This window comes from Protopterus annectens, chromosome 2.part1 (assembly GCF_019279795.1).
Source record: "Protopterus annectens isolate FY-2018-M chromosome 2.part1, PAN1.0, whole genome shotgun sequence".
Taxonomy (NCBI): Eukaryota; Metazoa; Chordata; order Ceratodontiformes; family Protopteridae; genus Protopterus; species Protopterus annectens.
In genome coordinates, this window is record NC_056729.1 from 805,290,836 (window position 1) to 805,309,605 (window position 18,770).

At 37.4% G+C, this 18,770-nt stretch overlaps 1 protein-coding gene across 1 annotated transcript in view; it reads left to right on the top strand.

Moving 5' to 3' along the window:
- The window catches only part of TUSC3 (tumor suppressor candidate 3), a 1,506,863-nt gene that overhangs the window by 1,282,571 nt on the left and 205,522 nt on the right, over positions 1-18,770 (top strand). Inside the window, exon 4 of the mRNA XM_044063505.1 lies at positions 2,378-2,518. Coding sequence (XP_043919440.1) covers positions 2,378-2,518 — 141 coding nt within the window. The remainder of the gene's footprint in view (positions 1-2,377; positions 2,519-18,770) is intronic.

An 18,770-nucleotide genomic window follows, 5' to 3' on the forward strand; every position in this document is an offset into this window, starting at 1 on the left:
TAAATGGTATATGAAATTGTTGCAATCTCTTTGTTAAGAAAAGGAAAACAAGTACATGAAAATATATATTTATTGACCATAGGCTCCTTGTGAAACTTTGTAATGCTTTGTGCAGTCATTCATGCCATTTCAGTACTGCACCCATAGTTGTTTTGCAGATCTGTACATCACTACTGTAAAAAGTTGTAGGATTCTATTACACTGACATTAACCATCCACAGATGCTTGGATTTCATTCAGGGCTTTTCTCTGAGCATGAAAGTAGAAAGTTACAGCAGCCTTGAGTATATTTCACTTAACATTAAAAATGCCTTAAATATGATTCACTATGTTCCATATGGGTCCACTTCAGAAGACTGACAAACCAAAAGACTGAAAATTCAAAATACCGAACACATTTGTAATGCAGGGGCAAGACCCCCTGCGACACTCATGTGGGGGGCTGTACCCCCCACACCGCCTGCTAACTATATATAACGACTCCGAGATCACACAGCAGTGGAGAAGGGGCAAATTACATCATTCAGTATTTTGAATGTCCAGTCTTTTGGGATTTCAGTCTTCTGAAGTAGGCCCATTCCATATCATCAATTTGAATTGCTGATTGTGACTCTAAATGTCTAAGTGAAAGTCCCTTTCAAATCTGCATAAGAAATGGAGGTCTGTCAGCACTTCAAATAAAATGCACTTGGATGGCATACAGAATGTCTTATAAATATCACTTAATTCCAAGCAGATGCTGTGTTATAACTGCCTAATTTTTAAGGATTCCTACTTTCTTAGATTAATTTTTAATATTGTGCCACTCACTGTATTTTAACCAGCTGCATTTGAAAATGTAGGTTGTAATTAAGTGATCTCTTACAACAAATTATGACAGGAAGCATTTGCTTTCCTGAGGAGTGGTTTGAAATTATGGTCATTACTTAATAGAATTTCCATGCTGTATTCTTTATTTCTCAGTGTTAGTCACCATTAATCCAATGTTTTACCTCGAGAAGCAATATCCATACAGACCAATAATTCCTAGGAGTAATGTTTAAGTGGCAAATATAGTATCATAATACATCTCTGGGCAGCCTGGGATTTTATTTTATGGCCTCACCATTTCCAGTGTGCATGCTTGCAACGTCACAAGAGGTTGGCATGCAAAGAGTATACGCCACTGTGTCCTTTCAACTTGTGTTGAAGGCAAAGAACCTTTGGTGATCCCTGTTCCCCACAAACGATTCTATATCGAGTCTACACCATGGGCAACACCCCTTAACCTAGTCTCCTAAAAGGGATGAGCAGACTCTGCCTTTTCCTATAAAATATGTCAGATTATGTAAAAGATGTCAGGGCATTGAAATATGTCAGAAACTGCTACGTAGTGTCTCAGATGTGTTGACAGCTTCATAAGTTTTTCTTGATGTGTTTGTGTACCAAGTTCTATTAACTGCTGGCAAATATTTGTAATTTTTACTTGCTGTGTATTTTTTACCTTGGTTATAGTAGGAATTTACTCTCTAGCCTAAAGTGAAAATAGGAAGTCGGACAACTACATATCCAAACATAAATAAAATTAATAATTCCCCTCTGTCTCTCTCTCTAATCAGCTCCTGAAATATAAGCCTGCTTGTCAAAGCCTTGTTAGCTGGGTCATAGTCAGGGCTTTATCTCTCTACTACAGGAAGCCTTAGTAGCATAATTGCAGATAAAGTATTTTTTTTTACTCTGTACATAATAGCTTAATACAGATTTAATTATTTCTTCTGTACTTAAGGCAGTAGTATGCAGATTAAACATATTGTTACACATTTCAAAATAAAAACATTCAAATATACATAAGAAATAGGGGTCTGTGAAAAATAGCATGATAAATAGAGCATAATATGTTAATAAAATGTAGATGTCATGTCACAAGTAAGCGGATTTAATGGGGAAAGTAATTTACTATTTAAATGTGTGTCTTTTGTCAGTATTATTTTGTTCATAATTTTATGTGAAACTAGTGCTTCTGAAGTACTTTTCATGTTTATCTTGGCTATGTTAACAGTTAAAAAGTATAGCCTTTATGGGAATTGCAGAAAATTATATAGTTTCTGACTGAAGAGACTGCCTTAAAGACAATTTAATAAAGTTGGAAAGCCAACATAGGAAGCCTTCAGAAGAAACAAATGTATTTTGTCTTAATGAACATCATGGGAAATGCTGCACTGACAGTATGTATCGGAGAAACATAGGAATGATCTATTTTTCTCTTGTTCATTTCAGTTTAACAAAGTATATATTTGCTAACAAATAAGTCTAACAGTCCAATGCAAATCAAGCAGAAGCTGTTTGACTGGCAAACTATTGGTTTAACATAACAGTGTCATTGCTTTTTTATTTGCAGCTCAACATGAATTCAGCCCCAACTTTCATGCATTTTCCTCCTAAAGGCAAACCCAAGAGAGCTGACACATTTGACCTGCAGAGAATCGGATTTGCAGCTGAACAGCTTGCTAAGTGGATAGCTGACAGAACGGATGTGCATGTAAGTTATCTGACAACCTTGTGAATAGGAAAGCATTTGTAACTATTTGCAGTTTCCCTATTGACTGTATAGGCAGTCAAACCTTTCTTTTTCTAAAGTAGCTTATTTTTTACTTGACTTTCATTTAAATATGATAGTGAGGAACTGACTTACAGTTGGATTCTTTATTTTAGCAGCATGTGCAATATTTCAGGTTGAAATTTGTTCATGTTCGATATTTTATTTGAAAAACACATTTTGTTTTGTTCCACGATTCTTGTTCTTAAAGTGTTGGAATGTTATTATTTTGATTGTTAACACTGTTACGTTCCAGAGTACCAGACAAAGGGTAATGTCTGCTCTGTTATTGCATCAAACAGAAAGCATATGAATTAAAAGAATGACTGTGCCAGTTGAGCATAAAGTTTATAGCAAAAGGCGTTTAGATATTATATAGTAAACAAGATAAAAAGCATCTGTACCTTCCAGTTTGTATTTGATTTTCATTGCTGACCTTCAGTGGTTTAAATCACTTATTAGTGCATCAGCTTAAATAAATGAGACTCACTAGGTGAGCAGACTCAACGATTCTACCCATTCTCCAGTGGTCTGGAGTCCAGAATGAAGACAAAAAGCCACATCAGGATACATATCCAAACTGGTTATAAGACAACGTTTCTATCTAGGTAAAATAAGATCTTTCTTCCTGAGGAAAAAGGCAACCAAAATTATGTGACTAGACTAGGGTGCTAATCCATTCAAGGAATAGACAGTGCTTCTGAAAACTACTTTTGGTTGCCTTATATCCCTAGAAGGGGGATCTTAACTACCTGGATAGATACCTCTGTTTGAAATTTGTTAAGTTATCTATCCTATTGTTACATAGATGTACTGATCAGTTGCTCAGATATTTGAAGATTATTAAAATAAGACATGTAATATCTCAAATTCATTTTTGAAGTGATACACTGACATTTTTCTAAGCTGACTCAAAATATTGAGAAACATTTTAAGGCACATACTCCAGCCATCATAATACAACTCTTCAGAACTGCATCCCTAGCATTCTCTTTATTGTCTTGGTAGTACTGTGGCTTTTAGAAAAAAAAAATATTCAACAAATGGCTGTGAAATGCAGTTCCTTTGGCCAGCTGGATATTAAATGATGTCATATACGTAAGCTATCCATGGCTTGACACACTAGTGCAGGATTTAGCATTGCTACCTCATAGTGTTAGGTTTTATACTTTGGTTGCTATCTGTGGTGAGAGTTTTGTGGTACCCCGCCCTATGTATTTATAGATAGCACCCTGATTTCTTGTGTGTTTTCAAGGGAGTGTAATGACAGTTCAACTATGAGTTGTCCGATGGCTAAAATATTGAATACTGTGTCACTGAAAGCTGCTTCTCAGACATCTTTGGGCTATTCACTTTTCTCCACTATTGTATGATCATAGAGATGGAATATATAAGATTGGGAGGATATGGGAGGAGGTCTTCACACACTCAGGCTGCAGGGGAAGTTGTCTCCCTGCACAGTAGCTCATTTGGTTGATCGTGGAAAATGACATAACGGTGAAAATTTTTATGGTTTTATCCATCAGACAAATGCCATTCAAACAATCATCACAAATCTATTTTCAAACCTGTTTCCTAACATCCCAAAGAGATATGTTAATCCACTCACTTATATGCTTATATAAGTGAATGTGTTTGCATATGTGTGTATATGTGTGTGTGTGTGTGTGTGTGTGTGTGTGTGTGTGTGTGTGTGTGTGTGTGTGTGTGTGTGTGTGTGTGTGTGTATGTGTGTCAGTGTGTATGGATTTGAAGTGTTGTTGCAGTTTGTTCATTCAAACTTTTATATGCCAAAGTGTAAATTACTATTTTTTTAACTGAGTCACACTTTACCGGACATTCAGGATTGGTGCTGATGAGAGATTCGGACAGTGGAAATCCAGGATTGTTTGCCTTTGTTAGTATATATTAGAAGCCGGAGCTGTGGCAGAGACACATTAATTGTACTATGCAACAACAGTTTTTTTCCCCTTAAATTTAGTTTCCATTGAATGAGCAGTCCGTTAGATTTCATTGTCAGGCTGAGTTTCTGTAATTGTACCTTATGGTGATTGACAAAATATTTATATTTGCCATGTAGTATTTTCTCTTCAGTAAGTCCCCTGAGTAGCCTCCTGCTCCATTGATGGAGTGAGGATCAGTGAATGAGTGGATGAATGACTAGAACAATGAATGAATGAATGAATGAATGAATGAATAAACACACCCTGTGGTCTAGACTGACCTCAAAGTGTGAGGTTTACTTAAGGAGAGTATGGGATGTAAAACTTCATATGGAGATCTGAGGTATGGCCTCACATTTAGCTTAAGTAGTTTTAAGTAATAAGTAGTAAGTTTTTTTTTTTTTTTTTTTTTTTTTTTTGCTGGCTTTTAGTAATCATACTGTTTTGTAAATTTAACCAACACTTGCTTTTAAAAAAATAATTTCAATTTTCATGCAACCATTATTATATATTCCTAATATTTTAAAAGGGTTTCCAATGATATCATCATCTGACTTCCCAACTTAAAGACTTTTTTAATAGCTAACTTTTTAAGGAAAGCAAACAGAGCACACCACTGAAAATACAAACTGGGAAGGACACTGTATGACAATCCAAAAAAAGTGACAGCCAAATCAAGATAAAATAGCTGAGCGCTTTTGTTACAAGTATGAAATGTCTTCAGAATAACAAACCAACACACAAACTCTGATTAACTACATGATATAATTAATCATGTGACACACGAAGGGGAAAAAAAAAGAAAAAGTGAAAAACTTGAATTAAAACATTGCATTAATATTACATACCTTAAAATAAAGGTACAACTAATAAAATATCATATTAGCCTTAAAGATTTTAACTTAAGTACACAATTAACAGAAGTTTTGCCATTAAACCAGGATTGACCTTGAGTTTGCTTTTTTCTGTCTGAATACTTTAAAAACATCTAGGAAAAAGGTCCACAGCACCACCCTGGTCTAGGTAGTGAAGTTGCTATACCAAAAATTAAAAAATAATGCTCAAAAAATTCAGAAATGTGTTTAGCCAGGACATTATTAAGGTATTTCTTACCAATACTGTGATTATGTTCCCTAATCCTGTTCTTAAAAGCCTGTTTATCTTTTACCAGTATAGAAATAGGCACATTTCTGACAAATAGCTGCATAAACAATACCCTTAGAATGACAAGTGCAATAAAACTTAGGGCTGATATTATTGTTACCCACAGTAACTCCCTCAGTGTTCAACAAAACCCTACAAGTATTATAGCGACCACATCTAAATGTCCCCATTTACCTCGATTGAAGTTTTACCCACCATTGCTATGTTCAAACAGCTTCTAAAGACACACTCCCCTTCACACTGTAAACAACGGGGACCCCCCCCCCACACTGTTTTTGTTATATTGTCTGACTGACTAAAAACATCCCAGTTCCTCTGAATAATATTTTAATGCCTTAAAAAATCTAGGCTGTAGGTGGTAATAAAAGCTGTCCCCCAATTCTCAGGAGGGGATTGCTTAGTAACATTACAGCTATGTGTATTCCTCAGACATAGGGTATAGGTGCCAAATTCTGTCCTAGAAACCACGTCATACATAATATCCATAAAAAAAGTTTTTTCACATACCCTCTTCTCAGGAACATGTCTTAATTTTTCACACTCCAATAAAAAAGGAGAAAATTCAGAAACCATCCTAGCAGCCCCAAGCTGTTGTCCTTTAACCAATGTTTTTTTTTATGCAAAGGGTAGCTGCTTGTGAAATGTAAAAAATAATTACAATATGTTGGTTTCCTGAAAATAGAAGACATAAATCCATTCTGAGGTCTGTCTTTAGTTAACTCAATGTCTAAATGTTGTAGGTTTTCACCAGAAACTGAATGTGTAAGCTTAAAAAAGGAAGTGGTATTGTTAATGTAATCAAGGAATTTCTGTATCTTATCATAATGGTCAGTCCAAAAAATACAAATATCATCCAGGTATGTAGTTTAAAAACACCAACAGTCAATAAACTTAGAATTTAGAATATACTTCTTTTCTCAGAACCCCATAACAATATTGGCAAAAATGGGGGTGCAAGATGAACCCATGGGCACTCCTTTTTGTCTAAAAATCATACCGTGAAAAAAAATAAAATTATTAGTAAGAGCCATGCCCATCAAGTTCACAATAACTTTATTTTCTGTCCCACTCAATTCACTATTTTTCAATTAATAACTTAACCAGTCTAGTCTTGTTGATGTGGTATTACTGAAAATAGGTCTTTGACGTCTATTGTTAAAAATAAAAGACTTTCATTTTTTTAAGTCTTTGAAAATTCATGATAAAAATCCCAAGAGTTCTTGACTAAATATTCAAGCCCTTGAATGTTCCCCTTCAGTTTAAAATCAATAAACCTAGCGAAGGGAAATGTTTTAGAGCCCTTAGCACCTACTACAGGTCTTAAAGGTGGGTCCAAAAGGTCCTTATGGACCTTCAGCATCCTGAAAATTGTAGGGACCGTAAAATAATCAATCTTTAAAGACACAAATTCAGCCTGATCAATTTCACCTTACATAAGAATATCATACAGTAAACAATCAATTGTACTATAGGCTATATGCATTTTGTTACATTACACCTCCTCATATGTATCGTCACTTAAAAAGAGCATCATTGTATTGTTGGAGTCATCAGTGTTCATCAAGACCACCCCCCTTGTCAGGTTTCCTAATGCTCACATCATTGTTTTGACTTAATGTTCTAAGTGAATTCAGTTGATCTAAAGCCAAATTAAATTTAACTGAATCAAGTTGTTTGTACTAATATCATGTTCACACAAAAATTCAAAATATGTAAGACTGGGCATGGGGGGTGTTAAAGGTACTTGGTCTTGTTAGTGTTAAAGAGTGGGAAGGGGTACCATCATGATGGAACAAAAGACTAAAATTGAGCTTTCTAACAAACAATTTAAGGTCCAAAATAACTTCAAATGAACTTTGCTGTAGATGTGGGGACAAACGTAAAATCTTTAGAAAAAAATGTTCAAAAATTACAGCAGTAACTACTTCATTGCTGTAATTAAACACATTAAAATCATCAGAATTAATAACACAAACAACATTTAATTGTCTCAATGATTCCACTGATTGGTTGCCCACCCTCTCAGCTGTTGCACAGTCTCCTGTCAGCTGTGGTTCAACCAAGTCTGGTTTGCCCCCACATTTTGCCAGAATCGAATCCTCTCTGACCTCCTCAAGGGGGGAGTTGATAGTAAAAGGGCTTAAGGATAATTGTCACCTTGGTGCTCTCTTACTTGAACACCACTATGTACACTGTTCTAGTCATAGGTATGCATTTGTATTCACAAAGCCTGAGACTTTCAGGGGAGGTATGCTTCCCATTGCTCATAATCAAAACATCACATTTCAGTTTGCCTTCTTTTTTATTTTTCATGTCATTCATTAAGGCATTAGTTTTAACTAAAGTATTGTTACATTTGCAAGAAATTTAATCAAACAACAGATCAATAGTGCTGGAAGTTTCTAAACTTTTAATTTCCATAGAAATCATGTCCATGGATCTAAAATTGTCCTTAATAAGAACTTCCATAAGCTCACACCCCAGTGTGTCAAACAAGACTAGTAGCTCTTTATGCAAATCTGAACCGTTAACTAACCCTGTTGGGTACTTTCAGCAACGCAACCCTTTAAGACTTTCGACATAACAATATTCTGTTGAAAAATAACAATTCTGTACTTGAAAACTAAAAAAACAAGGTGAGACTATGGCTGAAAAAGAACCCGTGAACACTTTTTCTTAGCGCTTTCATTCTCTTTAATGTTTCAACAAGAACTTCATCAGAAAAGTTTGTGAAACGCACACATACCCCTTAAAAGACATTCAAATGATCATGTGATAAAGACAAGAAATGCAAACAATCTAAAAATGGGCATTCAAAAAAAAACACCTCATCCATAATATCAGTAAATAGTTTTCTGGATTCCCTCTTCTCAGGAGCATATTCTTTAATTTTTCACACTCTAATAGAAAAGCAGCAAAATCTGAAACCAGCCTCACAGCCTTAACCAGTTGTTTTTTTTTTTTTTTTCTGATGCAGAGGGTAGGTTTTATGTTTATTAGGGATGAGGTGTTTTCTAAGAGAGAACTTGGCACATACACCCAACTTTTGGGGAATACAAATAGCTATAATATTTCTAAGCAGTCCCCACCTCAGAATTGGGGGACAGCTTTTATTACCACCTACAGCATAGATTTTTCAGGCATTAAAGTTATTATTCAAAAGAATTGGGGAGTGTTTATTCAGTTAGACAGTTTAGCGAAAATGGTGGGGGTTTCCTATTGTTACAGTGTGAAGGGCCATGTGTCTTAAGAAACTGTTTGAACGTAACAATGGTGGCCAAAGGTACAACTGAGGTAAATGGGGGACTTTTAGATGTGGTCGCTGTAATACTTGCAGTTTTTTGTTGAACACTGAGATGGTTACTATGAGTAACATTAATATCAGCCCTAAGTTTTATTGTACTTGCCCTTCTAAGGGTATTGTTTATACATCTATTTGTCAGAAATGTGCCTGTTTCCATATTGGAAAAAAACAAATGGGCTTTTAAGGACAAGATTAGGGAACATATTTACAGTATTGTTAAAAAATACCTTAATAATGCCCTGGCTAAACACGTCTGAATTTTCTGAGCATTAATCTTTATTTTTTTGATATAGAAACACGGGGTGGTGCTGTGGACCTTTTCCTAGAGGTTTTTAAAATATTCTGTCAGATAAAAGCAAATGCAAGGTCAATCCTGGTTTAATGACAAAACTTCTATTAATTGTGTACTTAAGTTAAAATCTGTAGGTGTAATATATTTTATTAGCTGTACCTGTATTTTAAGGTATATAATATTAATGTAATATAATCAATGTAATGGTATAAAAACTTCATCACCTAGTCCATGGGGTGGCACTGTAAACCTTTTCCTAGAGGGTTTTGAAGTATTCTGGCAGATAACAAATGCAGGGGTCAGTCCTAGTTTAAATGACAGCATTTCTATTAACTTTTAATTAAGCTAAAATATTTAGGGCTAATATGAGGTTTTATTAGCTGTACCTTTATTTTAAGGTATGTAATATTAATGTAATGTTTTTATTCAAGTTTTTAACTTTGTTTTTTTTCCTTCATGTGTCACATGATTAATGATGTCATGTATTTAAACTGAGTCTGTGTCTTTTGTTATTCTGAAGAAGTTTCATACTCGTGACGAAAGTGCTCAGTTAAATTATTTTATATTGACTTGTCTGGAACTTTTCTTGCATTGTCATACAGTGTCCCTCCCAGTATGTATTTTCAGTTGTGTGCTCTATTTGCTTTTAGTTTTATACATTTCAAGTAGTAACTTTTTTTTGGGGAACTTTATGTCGGCATCTGAATTTTTTTGAGTTTTATCTCCTTCAAAAAGACCATGTTGCTGATGTTAATTGTATCTGGTTAACTTTAAAATCTTAGTTAATCATTTACAATTTGATATTGAAATGTGTATTATTTTCTGTCCCAAACCAGTTCCTTCTACACATAAGCTAAGATTAGATTTAAAATTATAAAAGAAACAATCAGGCCTTTCACTCTTTTAATTGGCCTGATTAAGATTCTTTACTCAAGAATAAAAAAAGTATTGTTAAACTTATGGAACAATACTAACATTTCCATTGCCTTTAATAAATTTGTTATGCACAAATTTATTATTTGTTTTATTACTTTTAAAACACTTTCAAAAATAATATTTTTATCAGGTTTCCTTCCTAAGTGTTCATTATGTAGTATTGCAATTGTAGATGTTTTGCTTATATTTAAGAACTGTCCTCCAGTGCCTAACAGTCAAGTCTGTAGAACATTAAAAGCCTTGCCAATAAATCATATTCAAAAATTCTCTCCAGCCTGATGGATGACAATAAAAGAGAGACCATGGGGAAATTTGAGGCTGCCTATCTGATCATGTGTGTTTATACTGAAGGTGAGAAGGTGCTACTCTGATTGTCATTTAATTGCAGCTTTTTCCTGACGTGGGGGTGCTCTGGGATATGAATCTGTTATCCCAATGTATTCTATTTATCTTTTGATAAAATTTTAAGTAATTTAACCAGTTATTTGAGGAACCATTTGTTCTGAGAAAGAATAGGCAGTCAAGGAGGGTCATATGGTTCATGTCTACAAAGCCTAGACACAACCCACTGCGGAGGACTCTATAAAAGACTGCAGACAGGAATAAAAGTCTGCCAGACTGCCCAGAGAACTGATTGTCTTGTGGCCTTTGATATTTTTACTTAGGGACTTCTGCGGTCTTTCAAATTGAGTAATATGGCTCTACAAAAACATGCCAAAATGTTAATCTTATTCAATAATGGGTCTAATTAGAGTTGAGTAAATGAAATTTAAGACTGCTTTGAACATAGACATGACATTTTTGAAAGTAGCTGAGCCAGATAGAAGGATTTGTGTAATATTGCTAGTTCTGCTGCTTCTACAAGTACAGAGTCATGATAAAAATATAAAGAATTATGAATAATAAAGCTCATATACTGGTACTTATTATTGTTGATAGGGACAGTCTTATCAATACAAGTGGGGTTTCTCTGCTGTGACCGCTGTCTCATGAGAACATGACAGAACCACAGAGGGACAGAGCCACAAAGCCAATTTCAATAAAAAATGTTCTAATAACAATAACTAATAATAAAAAAAATGTTATACATGGGTTGGTATGAGTAGGACATGGCAGACTTGTATTTTTAATAACAAACTAGCTCCCCCTTTACTTCTTTTGTAAGTGACACCATAAGATGTTGTCCTGTTCGACTCTCAGCTAGAGCGTCTTTTGTGTGGAGACATGCGTGAATGGGCGTACCTTCGTTGAAGGTTGTGCGTTAGGGCCGGCAACTCAGCACATAAACATCTACTGCCAATCATTAGCGGATCAGAGTTCCGCTGTGGTGACCCCTAACCAGGAAAAGCCGACAGACACAACAACAACTGTCGTGGCCCCCTTTATGGCAATGTTACTACATTTGTAACAAAGTAACAAACCTTCACTAAGGGCACAATGTTACCATCTTCACATTATTTCTTCCTGTTTAGTTGCTCAATAGCTATACGGACTTATAGTGCAGCTTGGCAGTTTAAAGTTCTCGTTTATCTAAATTTGCAGACAGACTTATTCATCAGGGGTCTATGTGGTGGAAAATAATTATAAAGTTCATTACCAGAGTATAAGCAAAGGCTGAGGGCTCCCCTTTAAGCTTGTTTATTTTCCTTTTACATCTAAAAAACAAAGAAAAGAAAAGAAGCATCTCTGCACTGAAGTCCTCCCCTTTCCTTGTCATCAGGACAGCCTTGGTTATTTCTTACTGAACTGTTAGGTAAGTCCTAATAACATTAATAAGTCTGTTTTGCTCCTAGTAATGGGGTTTCTTAGAAATGCGTCATCCTGTCCACTGGCATCTCATTTCTGTCAGCCTAATGGAATATGTTTAATTCTAAATATCAGTTACTTAGTAAGTCTACAAACTTTTTTTATCTCTTGGGACTGGTTGTGTTAACTAAGGCCAAAGGACCTGTTAGGTTTTCCTTGTTCGACGAGGAGTGCATGTATGTGTGTGTGAGTGTGTGTGTATGTGTGTGTGTGTGTGTCTGTGTGTGTGTGTGTGTGTGTGTATGTGTGTGTGTGTGTGTGTGTGTGTGTGTGTGTGTGTGTGTGTGTGTGTGTCTATGTTACTCTGAATGGATTTGGTGTGTGATGTGTGTGTGTGTGTGTGTGTGTGTGTGTGTGTGTGTGTGTGTGTGTGTGTGTGTGTGTGTGTGTGTGTGTGTGTGTGTGTGTTTGTGTGTATGTCTATGTTACTCTGAATGGATTTGGTGTGTGATGTGTGTGTGTGTGTGTGTGTGTGTGTGTGTGTGTGTGTGTGTGTGTGTGTGTGTGCGTGTGTGTGTGTGTGTGTGTGTGTGTGTGTGTGTGTGTGTGTGTGTGTGTGTGTGTACACATCTTTACATCTCTATGTTATTCAGAATGGATTTGGTATGTGTGTGTGTTTATTGTGTTGCTAATGACAGAGGACCAATATCTTTAACACTAAAATATTGTCCCTCTGTCATCATTACAATGCTTTTTATTGAAATTGGCTTAGCAAGACAAAACCACAGAGGGATAGAGAGACAGATTCACAAAGCCAATTTCAATAAAAAAACATTCTAATAATCCTGCAGGCCCACTGGCCATACAATCCCTTTTCAGGGGCAACCTAGGCACAATGTCGGTGTAAGTGACTTGCTAAAAGTCACAAAGGAGGTGAATGAGGACTGAAGGAATCAAACCTTGTACTACAGGAACTGCGGCTCACAAACGTACCAACTGTGAGTGTCCTTGATAAATGCTGGTATATCCCCACCATTTCCATTAGGTCTAAAGTTACAGTAGGCCTAAAAGCCAAGAATGGAGGGACTGTTTTCGGTGATTTAAAGATATGTCTGAGTGTTTATGTAAATATGAATGTGCACAAGCTGTAGGAGGGCACCAAGTGTAGGCATTTCTTTAAACCTTGTTTCATTGAGTAGAGCCAACTTAATGAATTCCAAATCATAAACTTTACTATACTGAAATGTCCAGCAGATAGATTCTGCTTGTAAAAAGAACTATGTGGCAGCAAAAGGCTTTAGCCAGAATGCAAAAGTCATGATAGAGGCACAGACATCTCTAGTTAATTGGGAAGTCTTGTTAGCCAGCTTATGAAAAGATGGCACATATTGGATACACCTTTAATGAAATCTTCTGCACAGGCAAATATAAAAGCTAGTTATCTTCTCTTTGAGCTGTGGTATTTTTGTAAGATTTGTATACTCTGAAAAATGTATGCCAGATGGTGTAATTAGCAGTTCAGATACATACTGACAAACAGAGGAAGACAATTTATTTTCTACTCTTAAGTGGCAAAGGTGATGTGTGAGTTTCTTAAAACAGTTCCATCTTAGCCTGTTTTTTAAAACTCTGTCACTCCTGAATAAATACAATTTCATATGTAGATATATGCTGAGAAGTTACATCCTGTAGTCATTTTAGAAAAAGAAATTCATTTGTTGTTTGTTTCCTTTCCCAAGGAGTCTGATGTCATCAGCGATAATTATCTGTGCTTTTTCAGACATCTAGCCCACTGCAGGCTTAATGGTGTCAGCATGCTAGAAGTAAAAATGGCAGGGCTATTTAAATCAAATATTATGTAGGGATGGCTACTTCAGAACTTAACATTTGCATCAAGTACCAAGACCCTTTCATGACTTCCAGTGCCCACAAAGTGATTGCTAGTGTAGCTTTACACAGTAATTTGTCTTGGTTTGGGTGACTTACATGTGCCTTACACATTATGGTGATTATCTCAGTGGAAGGGCTTTGTAATTTGGCTTAATGAGTTTATAATACACAGTGGTTACAGACCAGGCCTTTTATTTTACATTATTCACAGTTAACACCAGGTTTCTTTATTTATTTATTTTTATTTTTAATTACTTTTCTGCACTGGAACTGATTAAACTACAAGGTTGTTCTCCGAAAGTTACCACAAACTTAAACATAATGATTAAGTAAGAGTTGTTTTTGATACAAAAGTTCTTTGGAAAACACTAAATTTCATTATACGACTTGAAATATGTTAACAAAAAACTCTCCTTAGCATGGAGAACATCGATATCTGTGCAGTAACAGAAACCTGGTTCAAGGCTCCCGAGAGCACCCCAGCACTACCAGGTTATACCTCATACCATGTTTTGCAGCCCCAAAACTTGGATCGAACCACAAAAGGAGGGGGAGTATCAATATTCGTCAAAGATACCCACACCTCCAGGTTGGTGGCACAGCACAAAGCATCAGAGACTATCCATGTGCAACTAACAGTGGGTAAAACTGCCTTCCAGTTTATAGCCTGCTACAGACTACCCTCCCAAACCCAGGAACCCCACTCGGCCTTCCTGAGCACACTGGAAAATATGAAGGTCTTTCCAAACACCATTATATTGGGCAACTTCAACTACCCAAACATAGACTGGGAACATTACTCTAGCTCCAACACCCTAGCCCAAAGGTTCCTAGAATTTATAAACTCAAATGCTATGGAACAACTTGTTACCACTCCCACTAGAGGGGAAAATGTACTGGACCTGATCATCACCAACATGGGGACTCTATTCTCCAGACCAGAAGTGTATCCCTCACTGGTAAGATCAGACCATAAACTAATCTCACTAGATATTCACATCCCGACCCCAGCCCCTGCCCAGAAAACCACAGTGAAAAACATCTCTAAAGCAAATTTCACACTCCTCAAAACCGAGGTGGAATCCTTCAAAGCCCACGGGCCTGTGGAAAATACAGCCCAGACCACAGAATCCTTTATAAACGCATTCTATGAACACCTTCAGGAATGCATGGATCATGCAATCCCAAACAAAACCAAGACCCAATCCTCCAAAGGCAGGCGTCCTGTCTGGCGGACCCCAGCCATAAACAAACTATACAATAGAAGGAGGAAGATACTACATGATAGAGCAAAATCCCAAAAAGGGAAGGCATCTCTGATCAGTATTAGCAAAAAACTATGGGCACTCATAAAATCGTCTAAGGCCAGCTTCGAGAGAAAAATTGCACAGGACACTAAGGATAATCACAAGGCTTTCTTTAGTTATGTTAGGAACCTGGGTGGGAATTCCCAGATATGCTCAGAAATAGTCCAAAATGACAAAAAATACACCGAACCCACAGACATTGCCAACATCTTAGCTGACAGGTTCAGCGCAAGCTTCTCCCCCCCTTCCCCACCAAAAGGGCAAATATCTATCCCAGCAGAGTGCTGCCCCCCCTGACATCTCAGATGCTCAGGTAAGAGCCGCCCTCTCCAAAGCAAAAATCACAGCATCAATGGGACCAGACGGTGTCCCGGGCTGCATCCTACATGAACTCCAAGAAGAACTAAACCCAAACATAAAACTACTGTTCAATCTCAGCCTTACTACAGGAAATGTACCCAAAGAGTGGCATACAGCAACAGTGGTCCCTCTCCACAAAGGTGGTGCCTCAACGGATCCTGGAAACTTTCGCCCCATAAGCCTGACTAGCTTGGTCTGCAAAGCTATGGAAAGGATCATCATGGACCTCATAAATAAAGATATTGGGGACCTACAGACACTGGATCCTACCCAGTTTGGCTTTGTTAAGGGCAGATCCTGCCTCTTAAACCTAGTCGATTTCTTTGAAACAGTCACCAAGGCCATTGATGAGGGAAAGGTGGTCCACACAGCCTACCTGGACCTCGCAAAAGCCTTCGATACAATACCCCACTCGGGCATTATAGATAAGCTCACCAGCTTAAATATAAACCCCTATGTCACTAGATGGGTTGTAAACTGGCTCAAGGACAGAACCCACATGGTTAGAATTGCTGGAGTCATGTCAGACTCCAAACCAGTTACAAGTGGCGTCCCACAAGGCTTAGTCCTGAGACCTCTCTTGTTCGGTATATATTTCTCGGAGGTACAGGCCAACACGGAAGGACTGTGGCTGACCAAGTTCGCAGATGACTGCAAACTGGGCGCCATAATCGACTCTACAGCCGACACAAGCATCCTACAAAAGGGCCTCATAGAAACAGACAACTGTTGCCAGAGCCATGGCCTCAAGCTAAACCCCAAAAAGTGTATAGTCATCCCCTTCGGCAAAAACAAAGTGCCCACAAATTACCACATAGATGGTAATCCGTTAAGTATGGAAGAAGTAATTAGGGTCCTGGGGACCCAAGTTGATAGCAATCTCTCATTCGACAACCACGTGGCCAAAGTGGTTAGAAAAACATTTTATATAGCCCACCTAATCATGAAGGGATTCACATCTAGATCAGGGGTGGTCATCGTGCCTCTTTGCTCATCCCTCATCAGGCCCATAATTGAGTACAATGCCCCTTTTGGGATGTACCTTACCAGACACCTGCAGCAACTGGAAAGACCCCAAAAGTACCTCACCAAGAGGATCAAAGGGCTCAAACAGATGCCATATGCTGCCCGGTTAAAGAAACTCCAGCTCTACTCAGTGGCATACCACCTGCTCAGAGGCGATCTATGCCTGACGTATAAAGCCATGTCCAACCACAGAATTAATGGACATGCTGCACCTCAGAAAATCCAAATCCCATCGAGCTACGCACTCGAGAGACTTGAACCTCAGTACTGAAATAAATAGGACATGCTGGAGGGACAGATTCATAACCCAGAGGCTCCCTTCACTCTGAAATAAAATCCCAGTCCAGGTTAGGCAGAGTCCCTCATTGACTCTCTTCAAGAGGAATCTTGATGAGTGGATGGGAGATCGTAGATTTACTCCAGGTATCACTTCTGTGTCACTGTTAGATAGAGGCACAGTATACTAACCTCGAAAAAGGGCATAGCAAAATTCATTTAAAATGGGTGGCGAAAGCCAAACACACTCTGGCTAGGCTTGTAAACGCCCTAGGGCAGATAGCCTAGTATGAACCTATGAACCTATGAACAACTTATTATAGTTTCATTCTTGCTGGTCTACTAGAAGTGCTCATTTGCCTTTAACTTGCGACACACTTCCTGCTGCCTCTTGTGTGTATTGGTGAGTGCCCTAACTCCCACTACCCCAATGCCTGTGCACTGCCACTAAGCTATCATGCCCAGAGCCCTATCTCTAACATGAAAAAAAAAACCTCCTCTTCACTCCCTAACCCTAAATCTGAGTCATATCTAATTGCTCCCTAACCCTAACTCTGAGCTAACTCCTGTTCCCCTTCACACCCTAACCCTAACTCTGAGCCAAATCCTGATCTCTTCCTAAACCTAAACCTAAAACCTAAAACCTAAAATCCCCCTTCCCTCCATAAATCTTAAGCCTCTTCTTCCCGTTTCCCTTCCCCACTTACCAGTTATATTTACTTATTTTAGTTTACATTTGTTAACCGGGGGTGTCATGAGACATTGATGGTATTATAGTGCTGCAACAGCTGCAGCCCTAAATTCACATTTGAGTTTGAGCAGCTGCTCAGCCAGGTAGCCAGTCAGGGAAATATTTGTTTATGGTCATTGCTTTGAGTTGCTAGTTTTCAAGCAGCTGGGGCATGTGCATCTGTATGGGCCCTATTATTGCTCACTCTAGTATTAAAAACTTCAACTCATATTTCAAGTTTGCATAGGCTTATCCATGTTATACTTAATAATTATAGTAAAAGCAATTTCTTCTCCCAAAATACTCTTCTAAAATTGTTGCAATAGTCCATACAAATAGAAAAATAAGAAAAGATAGACAGTAGTGATCAGTTTTCTGCTGTAATAATGTGTCAAGTTTGCTCATTGGAGAAGAATACTACTTGTTACTATTGTGAGGCTATAACTATCATAATTAGTGCATGTTACATCTTCACAAGGCATGTGGCTCTTAACATCCAGAGACAGCTTATACCATCAAGCACTTAAGATTCACGAGAGTTGAGAAATGTCTGATTCCTTTGGAAAAGATGCAAGAAAAACAAAACATCATGTAGTACTGTAGCTAGCTGAAAACAGATGCCACAGTTTGCATCTTGAGATCCCAATACATCTTCGAGTAGGTTGCATAAGTAAGGAAGGTATAAGTAATGAAGCACTATACTTGGTGTTTTGAGGACAGACTCCACACTTTCAGCAGGTTGTCAATGCACAGCTAATTGTAATATTAAATGGCATTAGAAAAATGGTGTTTGGTCAGTTAACATTAGACTCTTGTTGCTTACAGGAACTAATCTCCCTATGTGGGATATATTCTGATTCAGATCCAAAAAAATCTGTAACATCCTGAGCTGAGATGATGCTTCAGTAGTAAATTTCTTAAGAAACTGAAGAAAAAATGTACTTTAACTTGTGCAAAAAGTGGTAAAGACCCAGAGTTCCCATTATATGGTAAAAGATTTAAAATAACCAGTTTCTTGCAAAATCAGACAAGAATAAAGAGATTTATAATCAGATGCCTTGTACAAGTCCTGGTATTGTGTATAACTGCATTCTTTTATCTATTTTGTCTCAATATTTTTTATTTATTTATTTACATTTACATTTGTTTACTGGGAAAGTCTGACTAGGCCAGAAGTCCATTTTCAGCAGAGGCCAGGGGAGAAAACCTCCACAGAAATAT